This window comes from Falco punctatus (assembly GCF_963210335.1).
Source record: "Falco punctatus genome assembly, chromosome: 7".
Classification (NCBI taxonomy): domain Eukaryota; kingdom Metazoa; phylum Chordata; class Aves; order Falconiformes; family Falconidae; genus Falco; species Falco punctatus.
This window is the reverse complement of record NC_137587.1, coordinates 70274139-70298753: the sequence shown is the minus strand read 5'-3', so window position 1 is coordinate 70298753 and position 24615 is coordinate 70274139. Positions and strand designations below refer to the sequence as shown.

The following is a 24615-nucleotide window of genomic DNA, read 5'->3' as shown; positions in this document are numbered from 1 at the left end:
TCTTTTCCAGCATAAACAGTCTTGGCACGCTCCACCTCGCCTCAAATGAAAATGCTTCAGTCCCTTAATCATCTTCGCAGCCCTTCACAAGACTCGGTACTTCACTCCTGCCTTCCATCTGCCAGCAGCTGCTGGCCCCACGGCTTGATCCCTTCTCTTTCTCTCAAGTTTGAAGGGGACAGCCCCTCGGGGGGGCGAGAGGCTGCGAGCAGAATGCTAACCAGCCCTGCTTTGTTTACTAGTCCCAGCAGCGACAGCTCAGCTGCTTGGGCTTGAACCAAAGAAATGGCAAAGAGCAGCAGTGTTTTCATCCCGTTACCCTGCAGACAGGCCCCCTTCCCTGTACAGCTGGCGTTGCCCACCCAGCACTGGCCAGCCTGCAGCCCTCAGGCTGGCATTGCCCCTGCAGTGCCTTGGCACCTGGTGCCTGGAAGGATGCCCACATGCTGGGCACCAGTGACTGCACTGGGCCCAACAGCCCTCCTCTCACATGGCACAAGCAAGAGGCTGCTGGTGTTGCGTCTGCACACCAAGCCGTGTTCTCCAAATGCCGTGGTAACAACTGCCAAAAAAAGGCTGTCTGGGATGTCTGGGCAGGAAGGTGGGAAAAAGCTGAAGCCTGGGGAATGGCATGGTTTTCAGTTTGTCCCAGTCCTGTTGAAAAATGGGAGCAGATCACTTCTGTTCTGGGTGCTCTGAGGAGCACATGAGTGGAGGTCCTGGCGTGGGGTGAGCAGTGTGAAAACTGCCCAATGCAATCAGCGAGGAAATGAGGTGCTCCTTGTGTTCGCTGGTGGATCCTAAACAATGCCGAGGTATCAGCAATGCCTTTACAATTACCATTACCCCGAGGGTGAGTGGGTTTTTGCTTCTTTTGGCTGCAGTGACTGCCCCAGGACGCTTCCTGGGCCCCCCTCCTCTGCCCACCCTCCCGCACTGCTCCCCACGAGCTCACTCGCAGCATTCCTTCTTTGTGCAGGGGCTTGGTTCCCAGCCTCTGGCATCCATACACCACATCCCACACTGAGTGGCAGAAATGCCACTGAACTCAGTGCAGGCATTTCCTTTGCACAGTGATGGTTTTGTTTTAGTCTGGAGGGACTGTTTTCAGATAGACAGAAAGGACCCAAGCTCAGAAAGCAGCCAGAGATGCAGAGTATAAATAGTTCTGCTGATTGCTTAGAGCTGCTCTCATTTGGGGCTGAAAGTTGCCTTCTGGGCATATCTGTCTGGCTTGTACTTAATTGCTGGCAGCCAGAGTACAACATCCCAGTAAACTGAGTTTGATTAAAGCTATACTGAGCGTTGGCCTTTCCCTGACTCCTTTCTTTTTGTGTCCTCTTGGTGTCTCTTTGCAATAATGGTTTGATCATGCTATTTCAGAAGGGTTGATACCTGCCTAGAAAGAGAGCGGGTGGGAGGCTGTGGAATAGGGAGGATGGAAAGAACAACATTGTCAGAGAGCGGCAGTTGTCTGGAAGAGCAAAAATAGAAGTTAATTTTCAGTGAATATCTCTGGTCCTCCAGTCTATATGAGGGGTTAAAGCTTATGAAAGATTTAAACCCTATAAATCATACATTCTAACAGTTAAGTTCTACGTGCCTGGCTTGCAGAGTGGATGTAATGTCCAGGGGTAGGTATTTGCAAAGCCTAGAACCCAAAAAATTATGCGGTGCCTGCAATGTCAAGGGAAAAGCTGCAGGAAGGTCCTGTACCTCATCCTGCTTCCCAGGGCTGTCTGACGTGGGCACACAGCGATGGCTCTAGCCTCGCCGTTCAGGGTGCCAGGCACTCACCACTGATCTTTCTAATAAATTAGTAGGACCCAGGCATTATGTCAGGATTTTGCTGAATACCCATGTAATGCTCATGCTAAGGTAAGCACACAAAACGCTTTTTTGCACTACTAGGCTCTTGCTTGCTCTTCTTTGGTTCTTCCTTTTTTGTCTAAATATGCATAGAGTGAGCAGAGCCCTGTCTGAGTGCCTGAGTGACTCTCACAGGAGGGAGACAGGAGAACCAGCGCTTTTATCACCTAGGTGGTTCCCATAGCAGCCTTTTCCTCTAGGAGTGCCCATTTGGATTAAAGAAAAACACTTGTAAGGGAAAACACTAACTAAGAACTATGAGAGATTCATTATTACTGCTGCACCACACTAATGAAGGGTAAGTTGGCACGCACCAGCTGGCTCACAAAGCCCTGTGGTGACTAAGGCTTGGACAACCCACAATCTCTCTCCATGGTAGCTGCAATGAGACAGGATACTTCTGTCTGGAGGGGATAACTGGTCTATGCCAGTGTTTATGGGGCACAGCTGTCTGGCACAAGCGGGCAGCTTGATATGCCTGGCACTGTGGACTTCAGAAGACGCTGGAGTTGAGTTGCAAATTGTGCTGATCCAGAACTAGGGTTTTTTTTTTTCCGTGTTACTGAAAAGAGTTTGCTTTGTTCTATGAGACTCAGGTATTAAATTGGGTCTAGAATGCAAGTTGAAGCCTTGCAATCAAACCAGTGCTGAAGTGGAATTTCTGAGGCTAAAACATCAGTAGGCAGATATTGTCTCACCAGCTTCTCCCATCCTGTCTAATCCCCTACCTCTCCTCAGGCCAAAGAACCCTCCATCACCGGAGTGACACCCTGGAGACAGTGATCCTGGTAAATCCCAATGTGGACAGCATCGTGTCTGAGGTAAGCACGAGATGCCAGCAGGTTTTCTCCGCATCAGCTCTCCTGCCTTTGCTTGACATAGCAGTCATGATCACCACACTTTGCACCTTCTGGACAGTTTGAACATCGCTGCCAGTCTACTGCAAGGAGTAGTGAAGTGGCCAGGTGTCCTGTTCCTGGTCTTGCCAACAAGATATATGCAGAATTTACTGCTAGACAAAGAAACACAGAGAATGTATTGTTTCTTGTGTGCTAGCCCTTTAGGAATGAACTTCCCTTGGAAGAGTTAGTGCCTTAGGATCACCTGATTATAAGGATCTCTCGGGAGCTTGTAGAGTTTCCTAGCAAACAAGGTGGAGGGCTTCTGAACCTTGAGCACTCTACTTGGATAAGAGTCTAAATGTGCCAGCCTCTTCCATAGAAGTGCAATGCCAAACATCTTCTCTGAGCATTAGCCTACTTTCTCGATGTGAGTGATGATGTGACATGGAGCTGTGTCAGGCAGGCAGCAGCAGTGTCTTCCCTCTTCAGTAACCTACTCTCTTGTATGTAGAAAACTTACGTTTTGGCTGTTTGTGAATAATGCGTTAAGTACTGCCTGCCTGGCTGATTGGGTGTCTGCGTGCTCGTGAGGAACCCAGATAACTTGCTTTTTGACTGCAGATCTGTCTCATGGTAACAGGTCCGCTCACTGGTGTGTGATTCATCAGCCCACAAACTACTGATCTTCTGTGGTCAGAGCTCAGACCAAGAAGGAGACTTGATCCTGCAGACGGGGACCTTCACATACCAGAAGTTTGCTGAGATACTTTCAGACCCAGAGGTGGGTGTGAGCAGTAAGCCAGCATGTTCACAGAGCGCGTGACCAGAGCAATGCAGCCTGCACCACTGCTTCAGGTGGCAGATCCACAGAGGGATGGGCTTGAAATCCAGCCAGAAAATTGCACAGCGTAAATAATTAATGCTATAGTCTTGGGCATCTTGCTTTAACTCCCTGGCTTAAGTTTTCCAAGGTGGCAGGCACTGAATTTAGACAATTGATAGCAGTGTTGCTGTAATTACATCAGCAAATCTGCCCACCTTCATTTATTTTAGGCTGATTGTTCTCACTTATTTCTGGTACCCGTTTATTTGGACATGAACTATTCAAAATGAATGGCTGTCTAAGCAAGAGAATTAGTGCAAAGAAGTGCACTAATCTCATTCCACAGACTTAGGAAGTTTAATGCTTCTTTGCTTGGGATATGTTCAGCACAGCTCTAAGGAGCATTGGAAATTATACTGACCTTAGTTCTACCTATAAATCATGTAGTATGTCCCCCAGACCTGTATGTATATCGGAGATGGAGTCACAACTTTCAAGATAGGTCCCAGGAAAGAAAGTAAATCTGAAAAAAATAAAGTCCCGTGGCACTAAAACTGCACAAAAGTGCTATGTGATCTTTTGGTAGCTGATGAGTGAGGATAAGGTCAGATGATGATGCTTAGCACTGGAGAGGGTACCTGAGGGTTAGAATTCACAAATCAGAAAGAAACTGCTACTTTTGAGCCCGAGCCAGGGACTGATATCCCAGGTGAAATAGGGAGAAGTAAGGAAAGAGGACAAGGCGGTTCCTGCTTTCGTTTTCTTTCCTGAGGTCTTGTCACTGTGCACTCCCAACAGTCAGGAAGCATAACAGCCCATCAACATTAAGAGTCTCAAAATAGAGCAGAATGTGGCCCCGTGCATCTATTTGCAGTGGGCTTTTGGACTGTTTAATCTACCCACAGTGTTCCCTGTCAGTAAAGTGCTCCCGGTGATTTCAGTATTTCTGCATTAACTGGCTTTTTTTGCTGCTTTTTTTTTTTTTTAAGTGCTGAATTGGTCTCAGAGCTCTGTTTGACCTTTATTTGTCTGTGCTTGTCTCATTAGGTCACCCAGATTCTTAGCAACATTGATTCAGATATCAAGGCCTCCCTTACTGTGTCGTGCTTGGGAGAAGGAGACTGGAGCAACCTTGGGCATCCTCGATTTCAAGAAATTATTAATCTGAAACTGAATCCCGATCCAGTTCTGCCAGAAATGGACGGGGTGTCTGAGTTTGCAGAATATGTCTCCGAGACAGTTGACGTGCCGTCTCCATTTGATCTCCTGGAGCCACCCACGTCAGGGGGCTTTCTGAAGCTTTCTAAACCCTGCTGCTACATATTCCCTGGGGGAAGAGGCGATTCTGCTCTCTTTGCTGTCAATGGGTTTAACATCCTTGTGGATGGTGGCTCTGACAGGAAATCCTGCTTCTGGAAGCTGGTAAGGCACCTGGATAGAATTGACTCAATCCTGCTCACCCACATTGGTGCGGACAACCTACCTGGCATCAATGGGCTGCTGCAGAGGAAAGTCGCTGAGCAAGAGGAGGAACAATCCCAGGGCTCTACCAACTACAGTGACTGGATGAAGAACCTAATTTCCCCTGAGCTAGGGGTGGTTTTTTTTAATGTTCCTGATAAACTGAAGATGCCTGAATCATCCATGAAAGTAAAGAGGAGCATCGAAGAAGCTTGTCTGACACTGCAGTATCTCAACAGACTAGGCATTAAATCAGAGCCTCTCTACAGGGTGGTAAGCAGTACCATTGAACCTATCACCCTTTTCCACAAAATGGGAGTGGGTAAGCTGGACATGTATATACTGAATCCCGTCAAGGACAGTAAAGAAATGCAGTTTCTAATGCAGAAATGGGCTGGTAATAGTAAAGCAAAGACTGGCATAATTCTCGCGAGTGGGAAAGAAGGTGAAATTTCTGTTCCCTATCTCACATCCATCACAGCCCTAGTGGTGTGGCTTCCAGCTAGCCCAACAGAGAAAATTGTCAGGGTTTTGTTTCCTGGAAATGCTCCTCAAAATAAGATACTGGAAGGTCTTGAGAAACTCAAGCACTTGGATTTTCTGAGGTACCCAGTGGCTACTCAGAAAGATATCACGTCTGGAATACCTCCACCTGTGCTGAAGCAGACCAAAATTAAACAAAGAACTGACAGTAAAGAGAGTCTTAAGTCTTCCCCCAAGCCATCTGTGACAAAGCAAGCTAAGAAAGAAGAGGCGGTTGAGGAGGGGATTAAGGAGGTAAAACCAGAAGTCGTAAAGGATGCTAAAATTGAGAAAAAGGTTAAAGAACACTCAGAGAAAATCCCTGAGAAACCTGTTAAACATGAAAAGATAAAGACAGAAACAAGTGATGCTCTCAAAGCTGAGAAAAGAAAATTGGCAAAAGACAAGGTTGGAAAAAAACACCTCAAAGAGAAAGTATCCAAACTAGAGGAGAAGAAAGACAAAGAAAAGAAAGAGATTAAGAAAGAGAAAAAGGACTTAAAAAAAGATGATGGAAAGAAAGAGGAAAAAAAAGATTCAAAGAAAGAGGATAAAAAGAAAGAAACCAAACCAGAGCCCAAAAAAATTTCTAAACCAGACTTAAAACCATTTACCCCAGAAGTAAGAAAAACATTATACAAGGCAAAAGTTCCAGGCAGACTCAAAACTGAGAAGATCAAAGTCAAACCTGAAAAGGAGGTACCTGCTGACCTGAAGACTTCACCAATGGAGAAGGCACCTGTACAGGTGGAGCCAGGAGAGACTTCCATAGCTGAACAGAGGTTAGTCCTGTCTTCACCAGAAGATCTTACAAAGGACTTTGAGGAACTGAAGCATGAGGAGAAAGGGGCCTTGCAGGTGACTCAAGAAATGTCTGATATTGAGGTTAGTGATAAGGTTGTGAGAGTACCTGAAACAGAGATAAAAGACTCTGCTGACATGATTGTTCAGAGTTGCCTTGAAGCAGATCAGATTTTGAAAACAAATATTCCTGAACAGGGGATAACTACTACTGATACAGAAAAAGAATCACCAGCAGAGGAAAAGGCAGTCCATCAGCTAGAACTGAGAGCAGGTCATGCTGAAAAAACAGAGGAGGAAAGAAGAGCCGTAGATGAAAATTATGACATGAGATACGGCGAGGGAAAAGCTGAGCAAGACAATGAAGTTCAGCTCCTTCCAGACAAAGTACAGGTACCATCACAGATAGACCTCTTAGAAAAGGGTGCTCGGTCACCAGTGTTCAAAGAGGAAGAAAAGGAGGAAGAGGAGAAAATCTCTTTGGACAGAAAACAGTGGGAAGCAGAAACAAAGACTGGTGAAAAGTATATTGCAGGGACAGAGGCACAGGAAGAGGGTGAGAAGGAAAAGAGAGAAGATGTGATAGAAAAGGCAGAACTGGAAGAAAAGGAAGAACAGCATATGAAGGCAGAGGAGAAGGTGGAAAAGAATAGAGACTTCTATGATCAGGATGAGAGGAGGGACAAAATATTTACCAGTACAGAAAAGGAAAAAGAATTTAGTGACATGGGTGAGAAAACCAAGTTAATTGGAAAGGACGTAACAAAGGAAGAATCATATCTGAGCAGTCTGCCAGTCCCACCAGGAGCAACAGCAGAACATGTTTCATATATCCAAGATGAAACTATCCCAGGCTACTCAGAAACAGAGCAGACTATTTCTGATGAAGAAATACATGATGAACAGGAAGAGAGGATCCCACACTTGAAGTATGATGTCAGTGCCTATGACATTTCTGTTCCTGACCACCCAGGCTCTTTTGAAGCAATACACGGAATACAGGCCATGCCTGCTGCCGACCTTTCAGCCAAGGGCTATGCTGGCCAGGAGTCTGAAATCCTGGCTTATCCTACAAACATTGTGGCAGCACCCCTGGCCGAGGAGGAGCATATATCCTCTGCTACCTCCATTACAGAATGTGATAAGCTTTCGTCTTTTGCAACTTCAGTAGCAGAAGATCAGTCTGTTGCATCTATAACAGCACCCCAAACAGAAGAGACTGGGAAAAGCTCTCTACTTCTAGACACAGTGAACAGCATGCCCTCTTCTCGGACTGAAGCAACCCAAGGTCTCGACTACGTTCCCTCCGCTGGCACAATCTCTCCCACATCATCCTTGGAGGAAGACAAATATTTTAAATCTCCACCCCCTGAAGATTTCCATGCATTAGCAGAAGGAGAGAGAAAACTGGAAGCTCAAAAAAAGGATCTTCATGAAGAGGCAGAAGAGGAAGAGGAAGAAGAAGACGAGACTCCAAATATTGAAATGCCTGGGAAACTCAGAGGGCATTACAGTGCCCCCATGTTTGCTCATCAAGAATGTCCCGATAACGTGTTAATCGGCGTTCCCACGGAAGGGATGCAAACTTCTGGTCTGCCGTTATCCACTGAAGAAACACCATTTTCCCAGGTTGACTCTGGAGAGGCTGAAGAACGATGCATGAGTCCTGATGACAGTACAGTCAAAATGGCCTCTCCTACCCCATCTGGCCCCACCAGTGCAGGACACACACCTTTCCACCAGTCTCCAGTGGAGGAAAAACTAGAAACGGTAGATTCAGATCTGTTTGAAAAACAAACAGATGCTGCTGCCAAGAAACTGGAAGGCCAAGCTTCTCTTGCGGTGAAGGGAGCCAAGGGTGAACCTCTCAGAGAAGACGAGGTATCTGCAGCTAAATACAGACATGAAAAAGAAGTGCCTGGATCTGTACAGCACCAGCTGGACATGACCAGTGACGTTCCAGTGTGTCCCAGGGAGGAGGTGCAGGAAGAACCAGTGGGGAAGGAGGAGCTGCCCTGGCTCTCCTACCACAAGCAGGACACAGTGGTGATAGGGGAGGAGGAGGAGCGTCCCGAGCTGCCCCATCCCAGCACAGATAAGTTTCTGGAGCCAGAAAAAGAGCAAGGAACTAAAACCATGACAGAAAGTTTAATGGGATTTTCAAAGCACTTGTCCTTTGAGCCATTCTCTACCACAGAAACGTCGCCAGGAAAAATGAGTCCTCCGCAGTTCACAAGCCAAAGCAGATCTGAAAGTGACAAATCCTCACAACCTTCACCAGATGATGCCAAATCACTTTCTTTTACAGAAGAAAGTAAAGAAAAATCCTCGGATATTTCCATTAAGGGAGTGACTACTGAAGAAGGAAAACTGCTGTATTTCACAGGAGACACCCCAGAAGAAGAAAAATCATCTCATGTTTCCCTTAAAGACATTTCTCCAGAAGAGACCAAATCCATTTCTCTCACTGAGAGTCCCAGCAAGGAAATCTCTTCAGACCTTTTTGTTAAAGGGACTTCTCCAGAAGACATCAAGTCTCTTAGTTTCACAGAAGAGATACCTGTAAAAGAAAAAGCTATGCCTGACTTTACTGACAAGTTCCCTTCAGAAGCTGTGAAATCCATGGATTTCACAGAGCAGAGCCCAGCTATGTATGAAAAATCACTGAAAATTTCTGCCAAAGAACTCGCAACAGAAGTGTCAAAATCTTTTCCTTGCCCAGAAAGTAGCTCAGTTAAAGACACATCACCCAGAGATACTTCAATTGAAGAAATGTCTCCCGATGACAGCAGTTTATTTTCTGCATCAGAAAAGGGCCCTTTTACGGGAAGGACTGCAGGCTTGGACGCCCAGCAAGTATCTCCAGATGCAAAGGGCTTACACTTCACAGGATCTAGCCCACCTGAGGGTAAAACACCTTCACCCATTTCTGCTGAAGGTATAAAATCTTGCAGGTACAAGGAAGCTCAGGAAGAAAAATGTCCAGAAATGGAAGACTTTTACATGAAGGATTTAAGTTACGAGAAGAAAGTGTGGTTTCCAGAAGAGGTGGAGGAGATCCCTGTTCAGGGAAGGTGGCAGAGGTATGATAAAGAGAGAGAGAGCACGTTCTTGGATGAGGTGCCAGAATATGAAACAAAATCCCTTCCCAGGATGGGAGAGGAGATCCTGTCTCCTGCAGTGCCTGGCAGCCTCACCTGGAGAAGAGCAGAAGATGAAGCGTGGGGCTCTGCGTACGGGTATCTTCAGGAAGGGAGAGAGACTGGAAGAGAAGGGCAGTCACCTGGTGAGAAGGGTGAGGGTCTCCATCATGCTGAAGACAAACCTGTGCTACTGCAAGCAGACGCAGAATGTTTAAAGATGGAATCATGTGGTTACAAAGACGATACACAGAAGAGTGCCAAACCTATATCAGAAACAAAGAAAGTGGAAGTAATTCCTGCTGGCATCACTCTCCCAGAAAGAACCGAAACGGAAAGTTCCTCTCTGTCTTCTCAATATGTCTCTGGTGAGGAAAATCAGGCCAAAGCATTAACTGGAAACAAAGAAAGGCAAGAATTGTTGTTGACATCTAAAGATTACTCCTACTTAGGTGATGAGGAGAAAGCTGTCCTAGATATCTATGCAAAGTCACTAGACCAAGCACTGATGTCATCTCCCCTGTCTGTAACGGCCACTACTCTGGAAAAGGAGATTGACACCTCACCAGAAACAGAAAGGCCTTACAAATTAGATCAGCACAAGCCACTTTTACAGGAGGAAGTCCCATCAAAGACCACAGAGAAGAAATCAGACATCAATGGTCTGTATCAGGAAATAGACAGTAAACACAAGTCAGATAGAAAGCAAGAGGATGACTACAAATCCACGGAGGGTCTTTATGACTCTGCAGGAAGAAAAGAGCAGACGGCAGCAGCATCTGCTCTGGTGCAATCTACAAGACCAGCAGAATATGAATATATAGCAGCGTCCCCAGAAGAAAGTGCTGCAGTGTCAGGGCAGCGTGCACACTCCCCTCTGGGCCCGGGCCCTTGTCAAAAAAGCAGCGCTGCCATGGGCCATGCCGAGGCTGTGGATTCTGCCGGCCAAGTGGCATATCCTCCAGAGACCTATTCCAGCAGCTCCCCGGAGCCTTATTCCTATGAGGAGGGGTTCTGCAGAGCCAGAGGTGATGACAGTGCTACAAGACAGGAGCAAGAAGAAAGAGAACCAACTCCCTACCCCGATGAAAGAAGCTTCAAGTACGCTGACGTCTATGAGAAGATAATTGTGTCTGGAGTTGGACCCTCCTCCTTCACACCCAAGGGTGCAGACAGCCCAGGTCACACTGACAAGGTATCACCAACAGCGCTGATGTCTCAAAAAGGTCAAAGTTTTCACGTCTCCGCAAAGGAAGAAGAGTCCTGCCTTTATACCTCTGCTGAGAAGGAGCTGTCATCTCCAGCATCCCCTAAAGATAAAGCAGATTCGACCTTTGACTATACAGACATCCATGAGAGATACTTGCCCTTGTCTGAAACAGATAAGGCTCAGATGTCTGAAGGACAGGAAAAACCGAAGGTGTCTTCTGCCTTGCCAGAAGAGCTGGACTCTGAACTGCACCCATCGTCAGCAAGCACAGCGTTCACCTCTCCCACAGACGTGACCGACACGTTTTATCAAGAAAAATCAGCTGCCTATATTGACGCTGCGTGTCCAGATAAGAACATTATTTTGTCTAGCCAGGAGCAGAGCTCCCCATCCCTGAAATCTGAAAGCCCAAGTCCCAAAGATTCCTACTATGAGAAAGCAGGTCAGGGGGAAGAAAGCATGAGTGACTCAGAGTTAGAAAAAGGCGCTAAGGAGAAATCTGAAAAAGAGTCTAAACTGCACAGCCCCGTTGAAGCTGCAGGTACTGTCTACGCACACATCTCAGCGATGGACAAGTTTCACGTATTGGAAGCCCCTCTGCACAGCAAGCATCAGGACTCCATTTCCCCCACTTCTACTGCCTCTTCACCCTCCGACCTGGGCTGGAAAGACGAGTACGCAAGGGAGACTGCATCAGCTGCTCTTGTGGGGACATACGGTGCTGGTTACAGTGACCTGCCAGACGTAGGCGGAGGTGACCAGGCTTCAGAAACATGCCATTTAAGACACGATTCTTCACAAAAGAGAGAGGCTGCTGAAAAATCCACAAAGGAATCACATTTCTGCGTAACAGATTACCCAAGTGCAGCGGTGGTCTCGGAGCGCCAAGAGCAGGCCATGTACTTGAAGTCTGCTTCTGAAAAACAGAATGAGGCATACAAACAGGACCCAACAGTAGAGGGCAGAGGGATGGATAGCTCTTCTGGGTTTGAATACTCCTTCCTAGAAAAGAGAGAAACACCCAGTGTGTTCAGACACGAGCAAACCTCAGCAAGCCGTTTAGGGGATATCTCTCTTCCTCTAAAGACTCCTTGTGCTTTGCTTTCAGACCAGGGAAAGAAAGATGAGTACTTGGAGGTTTCTGAGAAAATCAGCAGCCTTGACTCATCTTTCACTAAATTCTCACCACTGAGTCCATACGAAGAAGATAAGTTGTTCTCCAAAGCTGTGGAAAGAGAGTCTGTGCCCCAACAGCAGCTGAAAGATGACTCTTCCAGCCTGTCAGAGGAACCTTCGTCTGAAGCGACCACTCCTGTGATACCGACTACAGCAGAAAGTTTCTACTCCCATATGCTTTCCACATACACGGGTGCAGGAGCAGAACCAGGTTCCAGGAGTCTTTGGGACGTGCCTCCACAGGTTGCAGATAATGTTGTGAAAACACATACAGCTGAAACCAAAGACTCTGTGTTTGCTGAAGAGCATGGTTCTCCATTCGCAAGTGGCATGAGGGACAGCATTTCGCCGTGCAGAAAGGAGTGCCAGAGCTCGCAGCCCACACCATTCTCTGCAGAGAAACAACGGCAGCCCTGTGTAAGCAGTCCAGAGCAGAAGGCACCATTTGCAGAACAGCTAATGACACTGACGCCTCTCCCTGATGTGTTGACATCATTTCCTCATCAGCAGCATGAAGATGAGACCACAGCCAATGGTCCAACAGAGGTGAGCACCAGTCTGCAAGCTTTCCAAAGTACATACCATGCAGCAGAGGCAAAAGATGAAAAACCATTTCCTCGTTCTGACAGCAGTTTTTCTCCATGCACAGGCAAAGAGGACACAGAGAGGCAGAGCCGTCCTTCCTCTCTGGTGTCCCCTGAACACAGTTTCCAGCCCTTTTTCCCAGATGTGCAGAGGGGTGGAAAAACAGAGGACCATGGAGATGCTTCCCATGAGATGGAGCCACATTTAGGAGGCAGTTTTGATTGTGGACATAAATTTTCCTCATGTGAATACAAGCAGAGGAAGGGAGAGCTCTCTCCCTCATTCATCAACCCGAGCCCTCATGAGCTCTCTGAAGATAGTGACCTCTCACAGGAGGACGGGCATCCTTCAGTGCAGGGAAGACCACCCCACACTGGTAGTAGCCCCATGCAAAGTGCCACAGTGGAGGAAACCCCTCCAACATCAGTGAGTGATTCTGGAACCTCCCAGTCAGACTCAGATGTCCCGCCTGAGACAGAGGAATGTCCGTCCATCACAGCAGATGCCAACATGGACTCGGATGAAGATGCCGATTTCCTCCCAGTGGACAAAGCTGTTGGGAATGCCCACCATGCCAGCTCAAGGTCCAGCCATGATCCTCAGCCCGTTCCAATGGTAGATCCCCATCCCCATCCTCCTCACCCTGATGTTTGCATGGTGGACCCTGATATGTTGGTAAATGAGCAAAGCATGAGCAGAACTGATAAAATTTCCAAGAAAGACGTAAAAGAAAAGAACAAAGGTGTGAGGAAGCCTTTGAGCAAACCCAAATCTTCCTCACCTGCCCGGAAATTAGATGCAAAAGGGAAACGATCACCCACTCCTGTGAAACAGCCATCGGAAAAATCTTCAAAATCTGTCACTGCCAAAAAAGAAAGAGATGGAGGAGAGAAGCCCAAACCACGTAACACACTGGTGCAGCCTCCTCACACAGAGGATGAGTTATCCCGGAGTAGTCACAGCAACCCTGGCAAGAGCCTTGTTAATGGCATCAAAACAAACCCTGGTAAGAAATTCTTCCTTAAGCATGCATTTTCTCTTTAGGTCCAACACAGCGAAAAAGCACTGAGTTGAATGTAGCAGAACAGAGAACAGGACTTCCCAGTCAGTCATAAAAAGTTATAAGCAGTGATAAGGTAGAGAGGCTGTCTCACAAAGCACTTCAAAAGATCAAAGCCAGGAGGAAAACAAAAGACCAAGGCCAGAGGTCTCTGTGATTCCACAGAGAGGAGGAGGTTGTGAAGGGACAGTCCTATGGGCTCTGTGTGTGTATATATATGCATACATACTGTGGAGTACAACAGCTCTTGTTTGACCATCTCTCATCTTGTAAACATAAGCAGCAGCAACTGAAGAAAAGAGGTACAAAAGGTTGATAGGAAAGAGCAAGAGTCCTTGGAAGAGCAGCGATTCGCAGGGATGGCAGAAAGCCAGGGTGGAGCTTCCAGAAGGAATACTGTAGTACCCGAGGATAGCATATAAAGGCCGTCAGAACAGGTTTCTTCAGTAAATGTAGGTTATTAAACAACAAAAATTAGGACTAAATACTGATTGCAGCGACAGCTCTGGAAAAGCTAATAATGGAGATTTTTGATTCCCTTCCCCAGGAAAAGCTTCCGAGCCTAAGGCCTTCCAGTCCCTCCCCAAAGAAGGGCAGAACTCCCTTTCCCTCCCCAGAGCTGTGACAGCACTGGCCCAGAAATACACCCAGGTCACTTTGTTGCTGCAGCTGCAGAGAAAAACCTTTCTGGAATTCAAGTCCTTCAGCGTTAATTTGAGTGTTTGTTCTTTCCAAAAGCGTTTCGATAGCCTCTCTTCTCTTTTTTCCAAAGCTTCCAATAGTCCTAAGAGCAGTTTGCCTGTGCCTATGGGTCCACCTGTCTATGTGGACTTGGCTTACATCCCCAACCACTGCAGCGGCAAGAACACAGACCCGGAGTTCTTCAAGCGGGTTCGAGCATCGTATTATGTTGTGAGTGGGAATGATGCAGCCAACGGAGAACCGAGCCGTGCGGTGTTGGATGCGCTCCTGGAGGGGAAGTCTCAGTGGGGGGAGAACCTGCAGGTAGGTCATGGAAATGCCTGGGAGTGTGTGTGATGCTGCTTGTGTCACAGGTGCTGGGGAGAAGGTGTGTCACACCGTAGCCAGAGGGAGCACACCAAGAGGAGGCAAATGGCACTGCTCTGCAGTCTTAGAAGAGTTTGTGTCCAGGAGGAGGAGGAGGCCTCCAAAATAGTGCGAGTGGAAGCATCTCTGTCTTTTCACATCCTTCTGAGGGGAGGAAGCATTCAGAGATCATACAGTCCTACTTATCTGCTACAGGACAAGCCTATCCTCACGTGAAAACAAGCACCATCGCAGACTGAATTTTCATCAGTGTCCCACACCCAGTGGCATGTGTTGCTATGCCTGCTTGCTGATGATCTTTCTGATAGCAACTTTTTATTAGTGCTTTTAAACTAGAGTGTTCTTACACATAGTTCTTCCTTAGTCAGGTTTGCAGGACATCCCAGGTGGGCGCTCTTTCTGCAGACAGGTACAGGACAGTGTGAATGTTCTTTCAGATGAAGCGGCCTCAGATTTCAAGGTCCCCAAGTTGCACGTTGGGTGAAAAGGCACACAAAGTCTAATGTCGGGCCATTGACAGTGACACTCTCAGCATTGTTCACGTTCACACTGAGGGATCTTTCTAAGGCTGTCTCTGGAGCTCCACAGAGCGATGCTGTCCCCTGCACCGCAGCCATTTTCATCACTATGGTGTTGGTACTGCCAGTTTGCAGGCAGCTCAGAGCACCATTGTGCTGGCACTGCATAAAATAAAGCGCTAGCTCTGCCTTAGAGGACCTGACATCTGAAAGACATTAAATAGAACAAGCAGTACCAAGGGTACAGCGTTCCAAAATTAATTGGAAATTTTAGCCTCAGCTCCTATGGGCATTGTTTGTCACTGCAGTTGTTCTCAGACAATCATCCCTGCTGCTTTCTTTTCCCAGGTGACATTGATCCCAACACATGATACTGAGGTGACACGAGAATGGTACCAACAGACCCATGAGAAACAGCAGGAGCTAAACATCATGGTACTGGCAAGCAGCAGCACTGTTGTGATGCAGGATGAATCTTTTCCAGCCTGTAAGATCGAATTCTAAATCTCCCACACTTTGCGTTCATCCATTGACTCTCCAATCACCGAAGCAACATCAGAGACACCATCTAATCACAGTCCAGTTCTTCTCTGGTTTAGTCCTCTACATGGTTCCCATTTGTCAGGCAATCGGGTATCCATTTAGCTCAGCACTGGATGCCATGAGAAAGAAGTGCAGGGCTCTGTAATATTCTGGACTGAGCTAAGAGTTTGTGCAAGAGCAGTTGCAGGCCAGGGGCACTTTCACTTTCCCTGCTTTATTCTGCTGCCTGTACAGTTTCTGTAGACTATCTTGGCTGCCTTGCTGCTGTGAGAGCTTGTTCTACTCTCTTCCTGGCTGCCTTGCCATTTAACGTGTAGCACCATGAACCTCATCTTTCTGGTGAGGGCTGCAGTGCTGCTGCTGCATGTAGACAGTGCATGGGGGGCAGGGGGGGCAGGCAAGGAAACTAATTTGCAAAGAAAATGCACCTAGAAGATGAGGGAAGGTGAAACCCTCCAACTGCATCATGACAGCGAAGGTCATTCTTCCATCTCCCATCCTGAACACACAGGTGGTGGTCTGAGCAAGGGGACCTTACTCCAGCTAGGCAGGACCACCCTCTGCCAGCTCTGCAGGTTTCCGTCCAAGGCGTTTGGTTGCGGCATCCTGCAACACCTGCTCGCAGTGCTCAAGGAGCTGGGATGAAGGACACGTTTGTGTGGGGCAGCGATGGGAGGGGAGGGTTCAGCCTGTTCTTCTTTGCTACAAAGAGCACATTCCTAACCTGCTAACTTGAGCTTTGCACACAGAGCGGCCAACCTACTCCTGCGCAAGAGCAGCGTGACCGCAGGAGGCACAGAGGGGCCGCTGCCTGAGCAGGCACACAGGAGTGTCCAAACGCACAATTACAGCCCTCTCTGATGCAGAAGGGCTGCAACCACCCTGGCCACTGTCGGCCTAAGATGTACGAGAAACCTCCCTGTCCTCATAACCAAAGGCTTTCCAGAGGGCTGCGGTGAGGCAGCAGAGGAGCCCGCACGCCGTCCTGGAGTGTGCCCGCTCTGCAGGCAGCAGCAGTGTCCTCGCCGCCTGTGTGCCGGCGGGCCCAGCCTCTTAGCTGTGTTCAAGCTTTTTGTTGTCCCCCTAAGTGTCCAGGACACAGGGAATAGAACCTGTGGTGTGACGGAAGAGAACCCCCTCCCAAGAACACTCGGGGAAAGCAGTTTAGTAAGCGCAGTTGCTCTTAGTTCCCCCACAGCCGTGGCAGGGACAGGCAGACTCTGGTGGCCAGCGCAGACGGGTGCTGCCCGACCCGCGCTGTGCTCGCTGTGCAGCCCACAGCCCCGCGATAGCGCCCAGGGTGGGTGACTCTGGCCACCCGGCAGAAGCGTAGCTGTACGCCGTGAGTGCACCATTGCTGCAGAACTGTCACGCAGAGTCACCTCGGCACGCAAACACCTTTGCAGGCGTGGGGCTGGCAGTCCTGCGGGCAGAGCAGCTCCGGGGGTGGTAGCACGCGGCTGCACCGAGCCTGCAGCACTCGAGAGCCTTCGCTGCACGGAGAGTGCTGCAGAGCGTCTCAGCACAAAGCTAGCTCTTCTCCTCCCGTAAGACGGAGTGGCAGCAGGGTGTGCTCTGGGGAAGGCGAGGCGAGATGGAAAGCGATGCTGCAAGGCTTGACATACAGCTCGGGGGTATTTCCACCTGCTGTGTCACCCGCTGCGCCTGGCCCCGTGCCGAGGTCCGACTCCCTAACAAGCACCCTGGGAGCCTGCGTTGTGCTTGCCTGGGACGCTCCAGTCCCAGCGCTAGTTTTCTGGCAGCTGACATAAAGAACATGCTGCTTAGAAACCTGCTCCTAGGACTAAAATGGAGTTTCTAGGGAAAGGGTTTATTTTGCATTTAATTTATATATTTATTTTTTGATGTTAAGCTGCATTTTGTGTGGACTTAGTAGTTTAATTTATACATGTTAACATGGACACCACGTGCTCTTAGTGTCAGTAGAGAGGTTTCTCGGTACAAATACTTAGATGCTGCAATTTAAATTATGACAACAACCTAAAAAGACGGTAGAGAACATGCTGGCAGTGAAAGGGGTCTCTCCGCTTGCCACCTGCGAGGCTGTGTCTAACACCCAGCAGCTGCAGGACAAAGCCCGAGGCTCGCAGCCCCTCCCCTAGGAGCAGCCGGCCCTTTTACACAGCCCTTGTTAGGAGCATGTGAGCTTACGGGGGATTTAGCAAATCCCTGCCCTGTGCTGTATGCATTTTAACCATGGAATCACGGTGCGTCTGCCAGAATAAATGTCATTCTCTGTAACCCGATGGGGTCAGCGTCCATGAATGTTGGTTATGGCAAGCAACTGCAGGTAGTACCGTGCTCCTGCTTCCCCTGGACACTGCTGGGGGGGGTGGGGTGGGGGTGCTGCCTTCGGTGCTTGGGGGAGAGCCTGGCTCGCCTGCCAACGGGGCTGGCTGCCAGCCACGCAGGCGCAGGATGCCAGATGCTACAGAGGAACAAACGTGACCCTCATTGACTGGCTCCCTGGATCCCTAAGCGTGGCTAGGTGTAAAAGCTAATGCACTAACTTTAGATAGACCCACACATGAATGTTTTCTCAATTTTAAACTTGAAGCAATTCCGACTAAACAGCAGTAATAGTGAAGCTTTGCAAGGTGCCTGCGTCCTCCAGGCAGGAGCGCGGCCGTTGGCACGTGTTCCAGGACAAACACCTGCCCTCCACGCGCTGTGCTCCTGCACTCCGCAGCAATGCTGCCTGGACAGCTTTATCCCACACCAGTTCGCTTCCCTGTCCTCAAGGCTCCACAGTTTTACTTATTTATTATTTTTTTTAAAGCCTTTTGTGGCAGTCTGTTCTGCCTTCAGCTTCTCTCCCTCCTGGTCTTCCTCCCCTCGTCCTCCCCCCCTCCCTCCCCTCCACTACCCCCGTCTTAAAAACTATGGGCAAAAAAGACTTGTAAAAATGCCAATTTGTAAAGATTCTGACCCTGCTTAGCCTGCAGGAGCCAGCCGAACCCAGCCAGAGCCAGAGGTAACACAACACTATAGAGAGAAACAGTTAAACTCTGCTTTTGCTTGTTTCTGCATGTGGGCAACAACGCGTAAACTTCCTGTATGTAATAGGTACAAAATACTATTTTAAACCTATAATTAAAAAAGTGAACGTCTTAACTGTATTGAAATGGCAACTTGTGCTCCTAGCTTCTTCTATGCTAAATGTTTTAAGACCAGAGCCCTGATTCTTTTCTTCAGCATCATGTTTCTATTCAAATTTAGTTCCTTGAATTCTGTCCTTTTGCCCATTTCCATGTGAAACACTCTGTAACTAACTGCTGTCAAGAGAGGAGCCCAACACATTAATAATAAAGCCACATTAATTGCGAACAAGAACACTTCCAACGGTTTCAAACTGTTCTTTGAGTGAGTCCGCACAGGCAGGGGGCCCAGGCGCGGCTGCCATCCCGTCCCTCCGGCACCGGCCAGCTGCCTCCCAGCCATGGCTTCAGGTGAGCCCCGGCTTCCCCACCACCAGTTCCCCCCCTTCCTGCAGCCCCAGGGAAGGGACAGGCACTGCAGGGGCAGTGAGCCCACCCGGGACACCCACCCCTCCCCCCGGCCCCGGCAGGGCGATGCACCGTGCCAGCTGCCTCTGCTCCAGATGACATTTCGAGCCCTGGTGGGGACGCAGCCCTGGATGCCCCGGGATGGAGCCCAGCACGGCCTGTCCTGCTGGCGCTGCAGCTCTTCGTGGCTCCTGAACCGCTCTCCGGGCCGGCCCTCCGCCCGGCCCTGCGCTTCCTGGGAGCGGCGGCTCCGACCAGCTCTGCTGGCGCTCCCGGGGCTGGAAGCATCTCCGGTGCTCGGCCGGGCGCCCGCTGCCCCCAGCCCGGCGGTGGCACCTCCAGCAGGGACCTGGCCAGCACGTGGTGCCCACTCCCAGCGCAGCGGTGGGCCCCGCCGCGCCTCTGCCGAGCTCCGGGCCGAGCTGCGAAGGAGAAGCCCCTTTATTTACCCGGCAGAGAAGCGGCAGAGCGGCCCTCTGCCCTGCCCCCGCGGGAGAGCTGCCCGGCGAGGCTGCTGCCCGCTCGGCTCCGCTCCTGCCCGGCCGCCCTCGGGAGGTAACACCGTGGCGCAGCGGAACGCGAGGGAAAAGGAAAGCGGGTACAGGGCTACGACCCGCCGGAGAGAGGCCACCGCGGCCACGGAGCGTCCCACAGCCTGTGCAGCACGGGACGGAGAGCTCGGGGCAGCTCCCAGCGCTGCGGCTGGCGGGGGGGCAACCGCAAACCACCACCATAAACCAGGAGCTATTTCCACAGCTGCTTCGCAGCTAAGCAAGCACAGAGACACGGCCGTGCTGCTGCCGACTGAGAGGCTGTGACCACGCATGCATTTCCCATAGGGGTACAGTGCTGGGGGTCTGAGGACCTACTCAGCACCATCCTGCAGTGCAGAGCTCCCTGGCCAGCTGTTGAGATACACCACACAGGCTGTGGTGAACACACCTACTACAGGCTGTTCTGCAGGAGAAGGGAGGCAAAATCAGGTTACCACAGCAGAGAACACACGTGGCGGCGTGCAGGGAAGCGGTGTAAGCCAGGTAGCTGTGTCCCGAGGCAGCAATGCTCCGCCAGCAAAGCGCAGGAGTACACTGAGTCTGGGAAGCTTTCAAGTGCCCATGAGACCTGGATAGAAGCATCACGGCTGATCCACGGGCAGGTATCTGCAAGGAGGAACTGGATCAGCCCAGACCTCCAAAGCAAGCCTTGGCTTTGGCAGCACTACAGGTCAGCGGCAAATCGGACTTCTCTCAACAAAAACAAGGCAAGCGGCAATCCCTCAGGCTCCCGGGCCTGCTGCTCCCCTGTGGCCAGCAAACAGAGCAGGCATCAGCTGGGCGGCACAGGAGCCAACAGTCCTGGAGCGCAGGGGCGGGGGGAACGGGCCTTTCACACAGAAACCCCCCGGGTCCATCACTTCTGCAGAGGACTCGGGGAGATAAGGGTTAGTAATCTGTGGGGAAGTGGCATGGCTCTGAGAAACCAGAGCAGATCAGCAAAACCAGGTCCCAGCACGGCGCTGCCACCGCCCCCCCTTAACCCGCTCTTTCAGTGTCTGCAAACTGCTGCGCCAGAGATGCCTCCGAGGCAGCAGCAGCAACGCCGAGGTCGGTCTCCTTTCAGCAGCTGGGGCTGCCCGGACCTGCCACGCTGATGCCCAGCGCCTGCATACGCCGTACAGCCCGACAGGTTCTCCAAGGACTTTGCTCGCACGTGCCATGACGGGGACCTGTCACACTGCAGTCTACACGAGGCATCGCTGTACACCGGCTCCTCGGTGCGGACAGCTGGCGTTCCCTCCTGTTCTGCCACACGACCCCGACCCGTTTCTCTGTACGGCTTTCCCGTTGCACACGGTCACAACAATTCGGGGAAAAAAGTTTTGCTTAGCTGCGTCTGCCAGGGATCTGACAAGTCCATCCCAGCGACTGTAGGCAAAGCTTGTGGCTACACCCAGCCCGCCACAGGGCCACGCAGCAGCCGCTTGTGCCTATTGCTGCTTATGCAGCCCAAAGGCATTTGCAAGCGGCTTCCACACCAGCACAGATCTGAGGAGCCAGAACAGGCTTGGGCAGGATTAAGGCAAAAACATCGGCTCCTGCCATTGTATCCAGAAATTGTGCAACTGTCCTTTTTTTTCCTCCTTTGTGTCTCACAGCACTTCCCTACACCACCTTCTCTTCTTCGGAAAGGGCTTTGTCATTATTCACTGCTGCCGCTAAGCCAAGAAAAACAGGGTAAAGGCACTGCGTAAGAGCAGATGGTCAGTGCTCACATTTCACAGCACACTCTGCAGGTGTTCGTTTGGAAGCGTTAGAGCATCACGAAAGACCACAAACTTATCAACAGGGGCAGCTATTAAGCAGCTCTTTTAAAATAAAGGGCACCTGAGAACCAGGCCCTCACCCCACAATCTTGGGCCATCGCTTGTGCTCCTCTCCACAATGACAGCTGGCAGTGGGCAATGCTGGGTCCACCAGGGCAACCCCCCTGCCCAGCTGGGCCACAGCCTCCGCTCCATGACAAAACCAGGCAAATCCCGGCAGCAGACACAGCCCCCGTGTGCGGCAGCGATGCTGCTGCTGGGCTGGCGGCAGGTGCCTCGCGCTACCGACCCTGCGACGGCAGGACTGGGGCGTGGGCATTGCCTGGGGCACAAGCGGGACCTAGTGCCTTCCCTCCAGGAACGGAGGGACCTTCCTGTTCCTCCAGGTCCCCGACACAACGCAAGCACGAAGCGGGCCCTTCTCCCAGTTTCTCCCAGACCTCGGCACACAGCCGCACCGGAGCAGCCCTGCAGAAGGGGCTTCCTCCCAGCACAGCGCTGTGCTCCAGGCAGCTGTACGGCTGCTGCATCTCAAGTGCAAGTAAACATGACCTTTCTTAAGTACCCACGCTGGCAGCCAGGGATTATCAGCATGAGGAGGAGGATACCGTACCCAAAACGCACTGGGAAGTGACGAGAAGGTGAGGACCAAGTGAAAGGAGCCAAACACGTCACCCCGGCATCTTCACTCTACCACAAACCACCCTGGAACCTGGAAAGCCAGGACCTTTTGCCCAGTATGACCAGTTCTTCTGTGGAAGTAAAAAAAAAAAAAAAAAAAAAAAGAGGTATCTGGCCTTCCTGAGCAAAGCCCCGTGCCTGCGCACACGCTTTGGTTGTGGCTTCTGCCATGGTTCCTCCTTCAGGACGGTGGGGCACAGGCAGGGCCGCTGTCCCGGGCACCTGCAAGCTCTTGCACGTGCACACCCCGCTGCGCCCGTCGGCATCAGAGACAGAGACACCAGACCCACAGCATAGATTTACTGTGAACACACATCATCACAACACAGCGTGGAAATCTTTGGGCACAGCTTCACAAGAACACAGAACCTAGCTACAGACGAACACGCAGACTTGTCCATAAATACAGGAGGCGCAGGAGGCACAGCCCCGGCCTGCACTCGCGGTGCGGCAGGGCCACCCGTATCAATCTTGCCCTCAGGCTTGTGCTCGCAAGTCTTTTACATAAATATGCATTAAATACTTTTCATTTTATATATAATAAAGATTTCTCCTTACTGGTTTCTAATAATCCTGATTTGTTCAAATAGCAGTTTCTTTTAATTTCTGTCACCAAGACTTCAGAGCTGTACCCTGCCTGACCCTTGGGGACTAGAAAAAAAAAACACCCGTGTGTGTCCTCCCTGCCCACCTCTCAGGCTGGACCCCCAGGCTCCTGTCTGCCTGCCCCAGCCCAGCAGGAAAACGTCCAAGTCCACACCAAAGAGACGTTTTCTTGCAAGCAGCGGTCTTGAACCCGATCCCCTCCATTACTCTCCTTCCCACACTCACTCAGAACGCTTTCTGCTCCTCCTAGTCTTTCTGCCATGGACTCTCTGGACCTGGTTTTGGTGGCCAGTGGTGGGAACTGGGAGAGGAAGAAGGAAGGAACAGAGAGGAGGTTGGTGGTCATGACAGATCCAATTAGTCTGGGCCCAGAACACCTTTCTCTGAAGGCCATGGGCCAAAATTTCTCAAGGGAGCATCTGTCCCCTTTGGACTCACCACCCCAAATGCCTTGGCTGTACCAATCCTCTCACTGCTGTCCCGGCGAGCTATACAGCCCTTGGGAGCAAACGCAGCCCCATGTCCCTGCTCCATGAAGGCGCCACACCAGCACCAAGGCTGCATTTCTTGTTCGTTTAACAAGGCAGATGGGGCACTGCCCCTTGCCGAGTGGCGGACAGCTGGCTTGTGGAGGAGCCGAGCAGACTCTCCCACACCCCAGAGTCCTGTGGCCTTGGGACATGGCTTGTTCTGTGCTGCGGACAGCCAGCTGCACGAGGTGCTGTGCAGGAAGCCGGGCCGCCTCCAGGCTAGAAGCACGTGCAGTGTGCTGGCCCGCGAGCCACTAGTTCTGCTGAGCCTCCCAACACAGCGGCTGCAGCTCCTCCACCCCTTCCTCGGGAGGCGGTGGCTGCACCTGGCACAGGCGACCAGAGAGAAGCTGGCCTGGCCGCGCACCATCCCCCAGCAGCTCCTTGCCCGTGTGCTCTGGGTCCAACCCCTCTCCCAGCAGCTCCTCTTCACAGGGCGCCAAGATCTCCTCGGACAGCCCCGCCTGATCCAGGCTGGTCATTCCCCCCGGGCGCCCCTCACCCGGTTCCACCCCCTCCCCAGCCAGCCTCGTATCAGACCCTGCACCACACTCTGGGTTCCCTGTGTTACTTGGCTCTAACATTTCCCCAGCTGATTTCTCTTCATCCAGCTCCACCACGCTCTTCTCCTCTGGGTTAGGGTCCTTCTCCGCCAGCTCCTTCTTGCACAGCTCCAGGACCCTGCCCGGCTCTGGGCCCGTACTCCAGGTCAGGGTCTCGGGGGCACTGGGCTCTGCCACCGCCAGCCCGGCCGTGCCCACCTCTGCGCCCAGCCCTCCGCCTGGGGGCTGCCCCGCTTCTTGCTCGGGGGACTGGCTGCTCGGCTGCTCGTCGCCTTTCGGGGGACTGACGGAAAGTTTCTCAGTGAAGCTGAAACGAGCACAGTTGTCCACAGAGGTTGGGGAGGACGGGCCTGCACTGGAGACAGTGCTGGAGGGGCCACTGCTGTCTGCAAAGAGGAAGAAAAACCTTCAACATTTCGCTGGTATTCCCAAAACCTTCAACATTTTGCTGGTATTCCCAAAACCTTCAGCATTCCGTGGGTATTCCCAAAACTCTCAACATTTTGCGGGTATTCCCCCGGCCCAAAGCCTGGGCAGACCCGAGCTGTCGCAGTCCCACAGTGCTACCATCAGCAGGGAAGGTCGCCCACGTGCCACGCAACGTGGCCGGGGCATGGAGCTGCTCTTGGGTGTGTTTCTGGCAGCTCAGCTGATGAAAACCCAACACAAACACCACAAGGACACCGCGTCACACAGCGCTATGCCGGCACGCAGCCAAGCGTGGGTTCTGCTGTCATTACAGAGCAAAACGGGAAGGGTGGTGCTGG

At 51.0% G+C, this 24615-nt stretch overlaps 2 protein-coding genes across 18 annotated transcripts in view; one reads left to right on the top strand and one right to left on the bottom strand.

The window, feature by feature from the left end:
• Positions 1–19475, top strand: part of MAP1A (microtubule associated protein 1A) — a 71370-nt gene extending 51895 nt beyond the window's left edge. For both annotated transcript variants that reach the window (XM_080395423.1, XM_080395422.1), the window contains 5 exons: positions 2608–2690; positions 3352–3492; positions 4582–13435; positions 14262–14494; positions 15424–19475. In XM_080395423.1, coding sequence (XP_080251549.1) covers positions 2608–2690; positions 3352–3492; positions 4582–13435; positions 14262–14494; positions 15424–15579 — 9467 coding nt within the window. In that variant the 3' untranslated portion in view covers positions 15580–19475. The remainder of the gene's footprint in view (positions 1–2607; positions 2691–3351; positions 3493–4581; positions 13436–14261; positions 14495–15423) is intronic.
• A 2959-nt stretch (positions 19476–22434) lies between these two features.
• The window catches only part of PPIP5K1 (diphosphoinositol pentakisphosphate kinase 1), a 48683-nt gene continuing 46502 nt past the window's right edge, over positions 22435–24615 (bottom strand). For 15 of the 16 annotated variants that reach the window (XM_080397413.1, XM_080397411.1, XM_080397401.1 and 12 more), the window contains one exon: positions 22435–24234. In XM_080397413.1, the coding sequence (XP_080253539.1) occupies positions 23540–24234 (695 nt within the window). In that variant the 3' untranslated portion in view covers positions 22435–23539. The remainder of the gene's footprint in view (positions 24235–24615) is intronic. The other variant, XM_080397403.1, reaches the window with a different exon arrangement.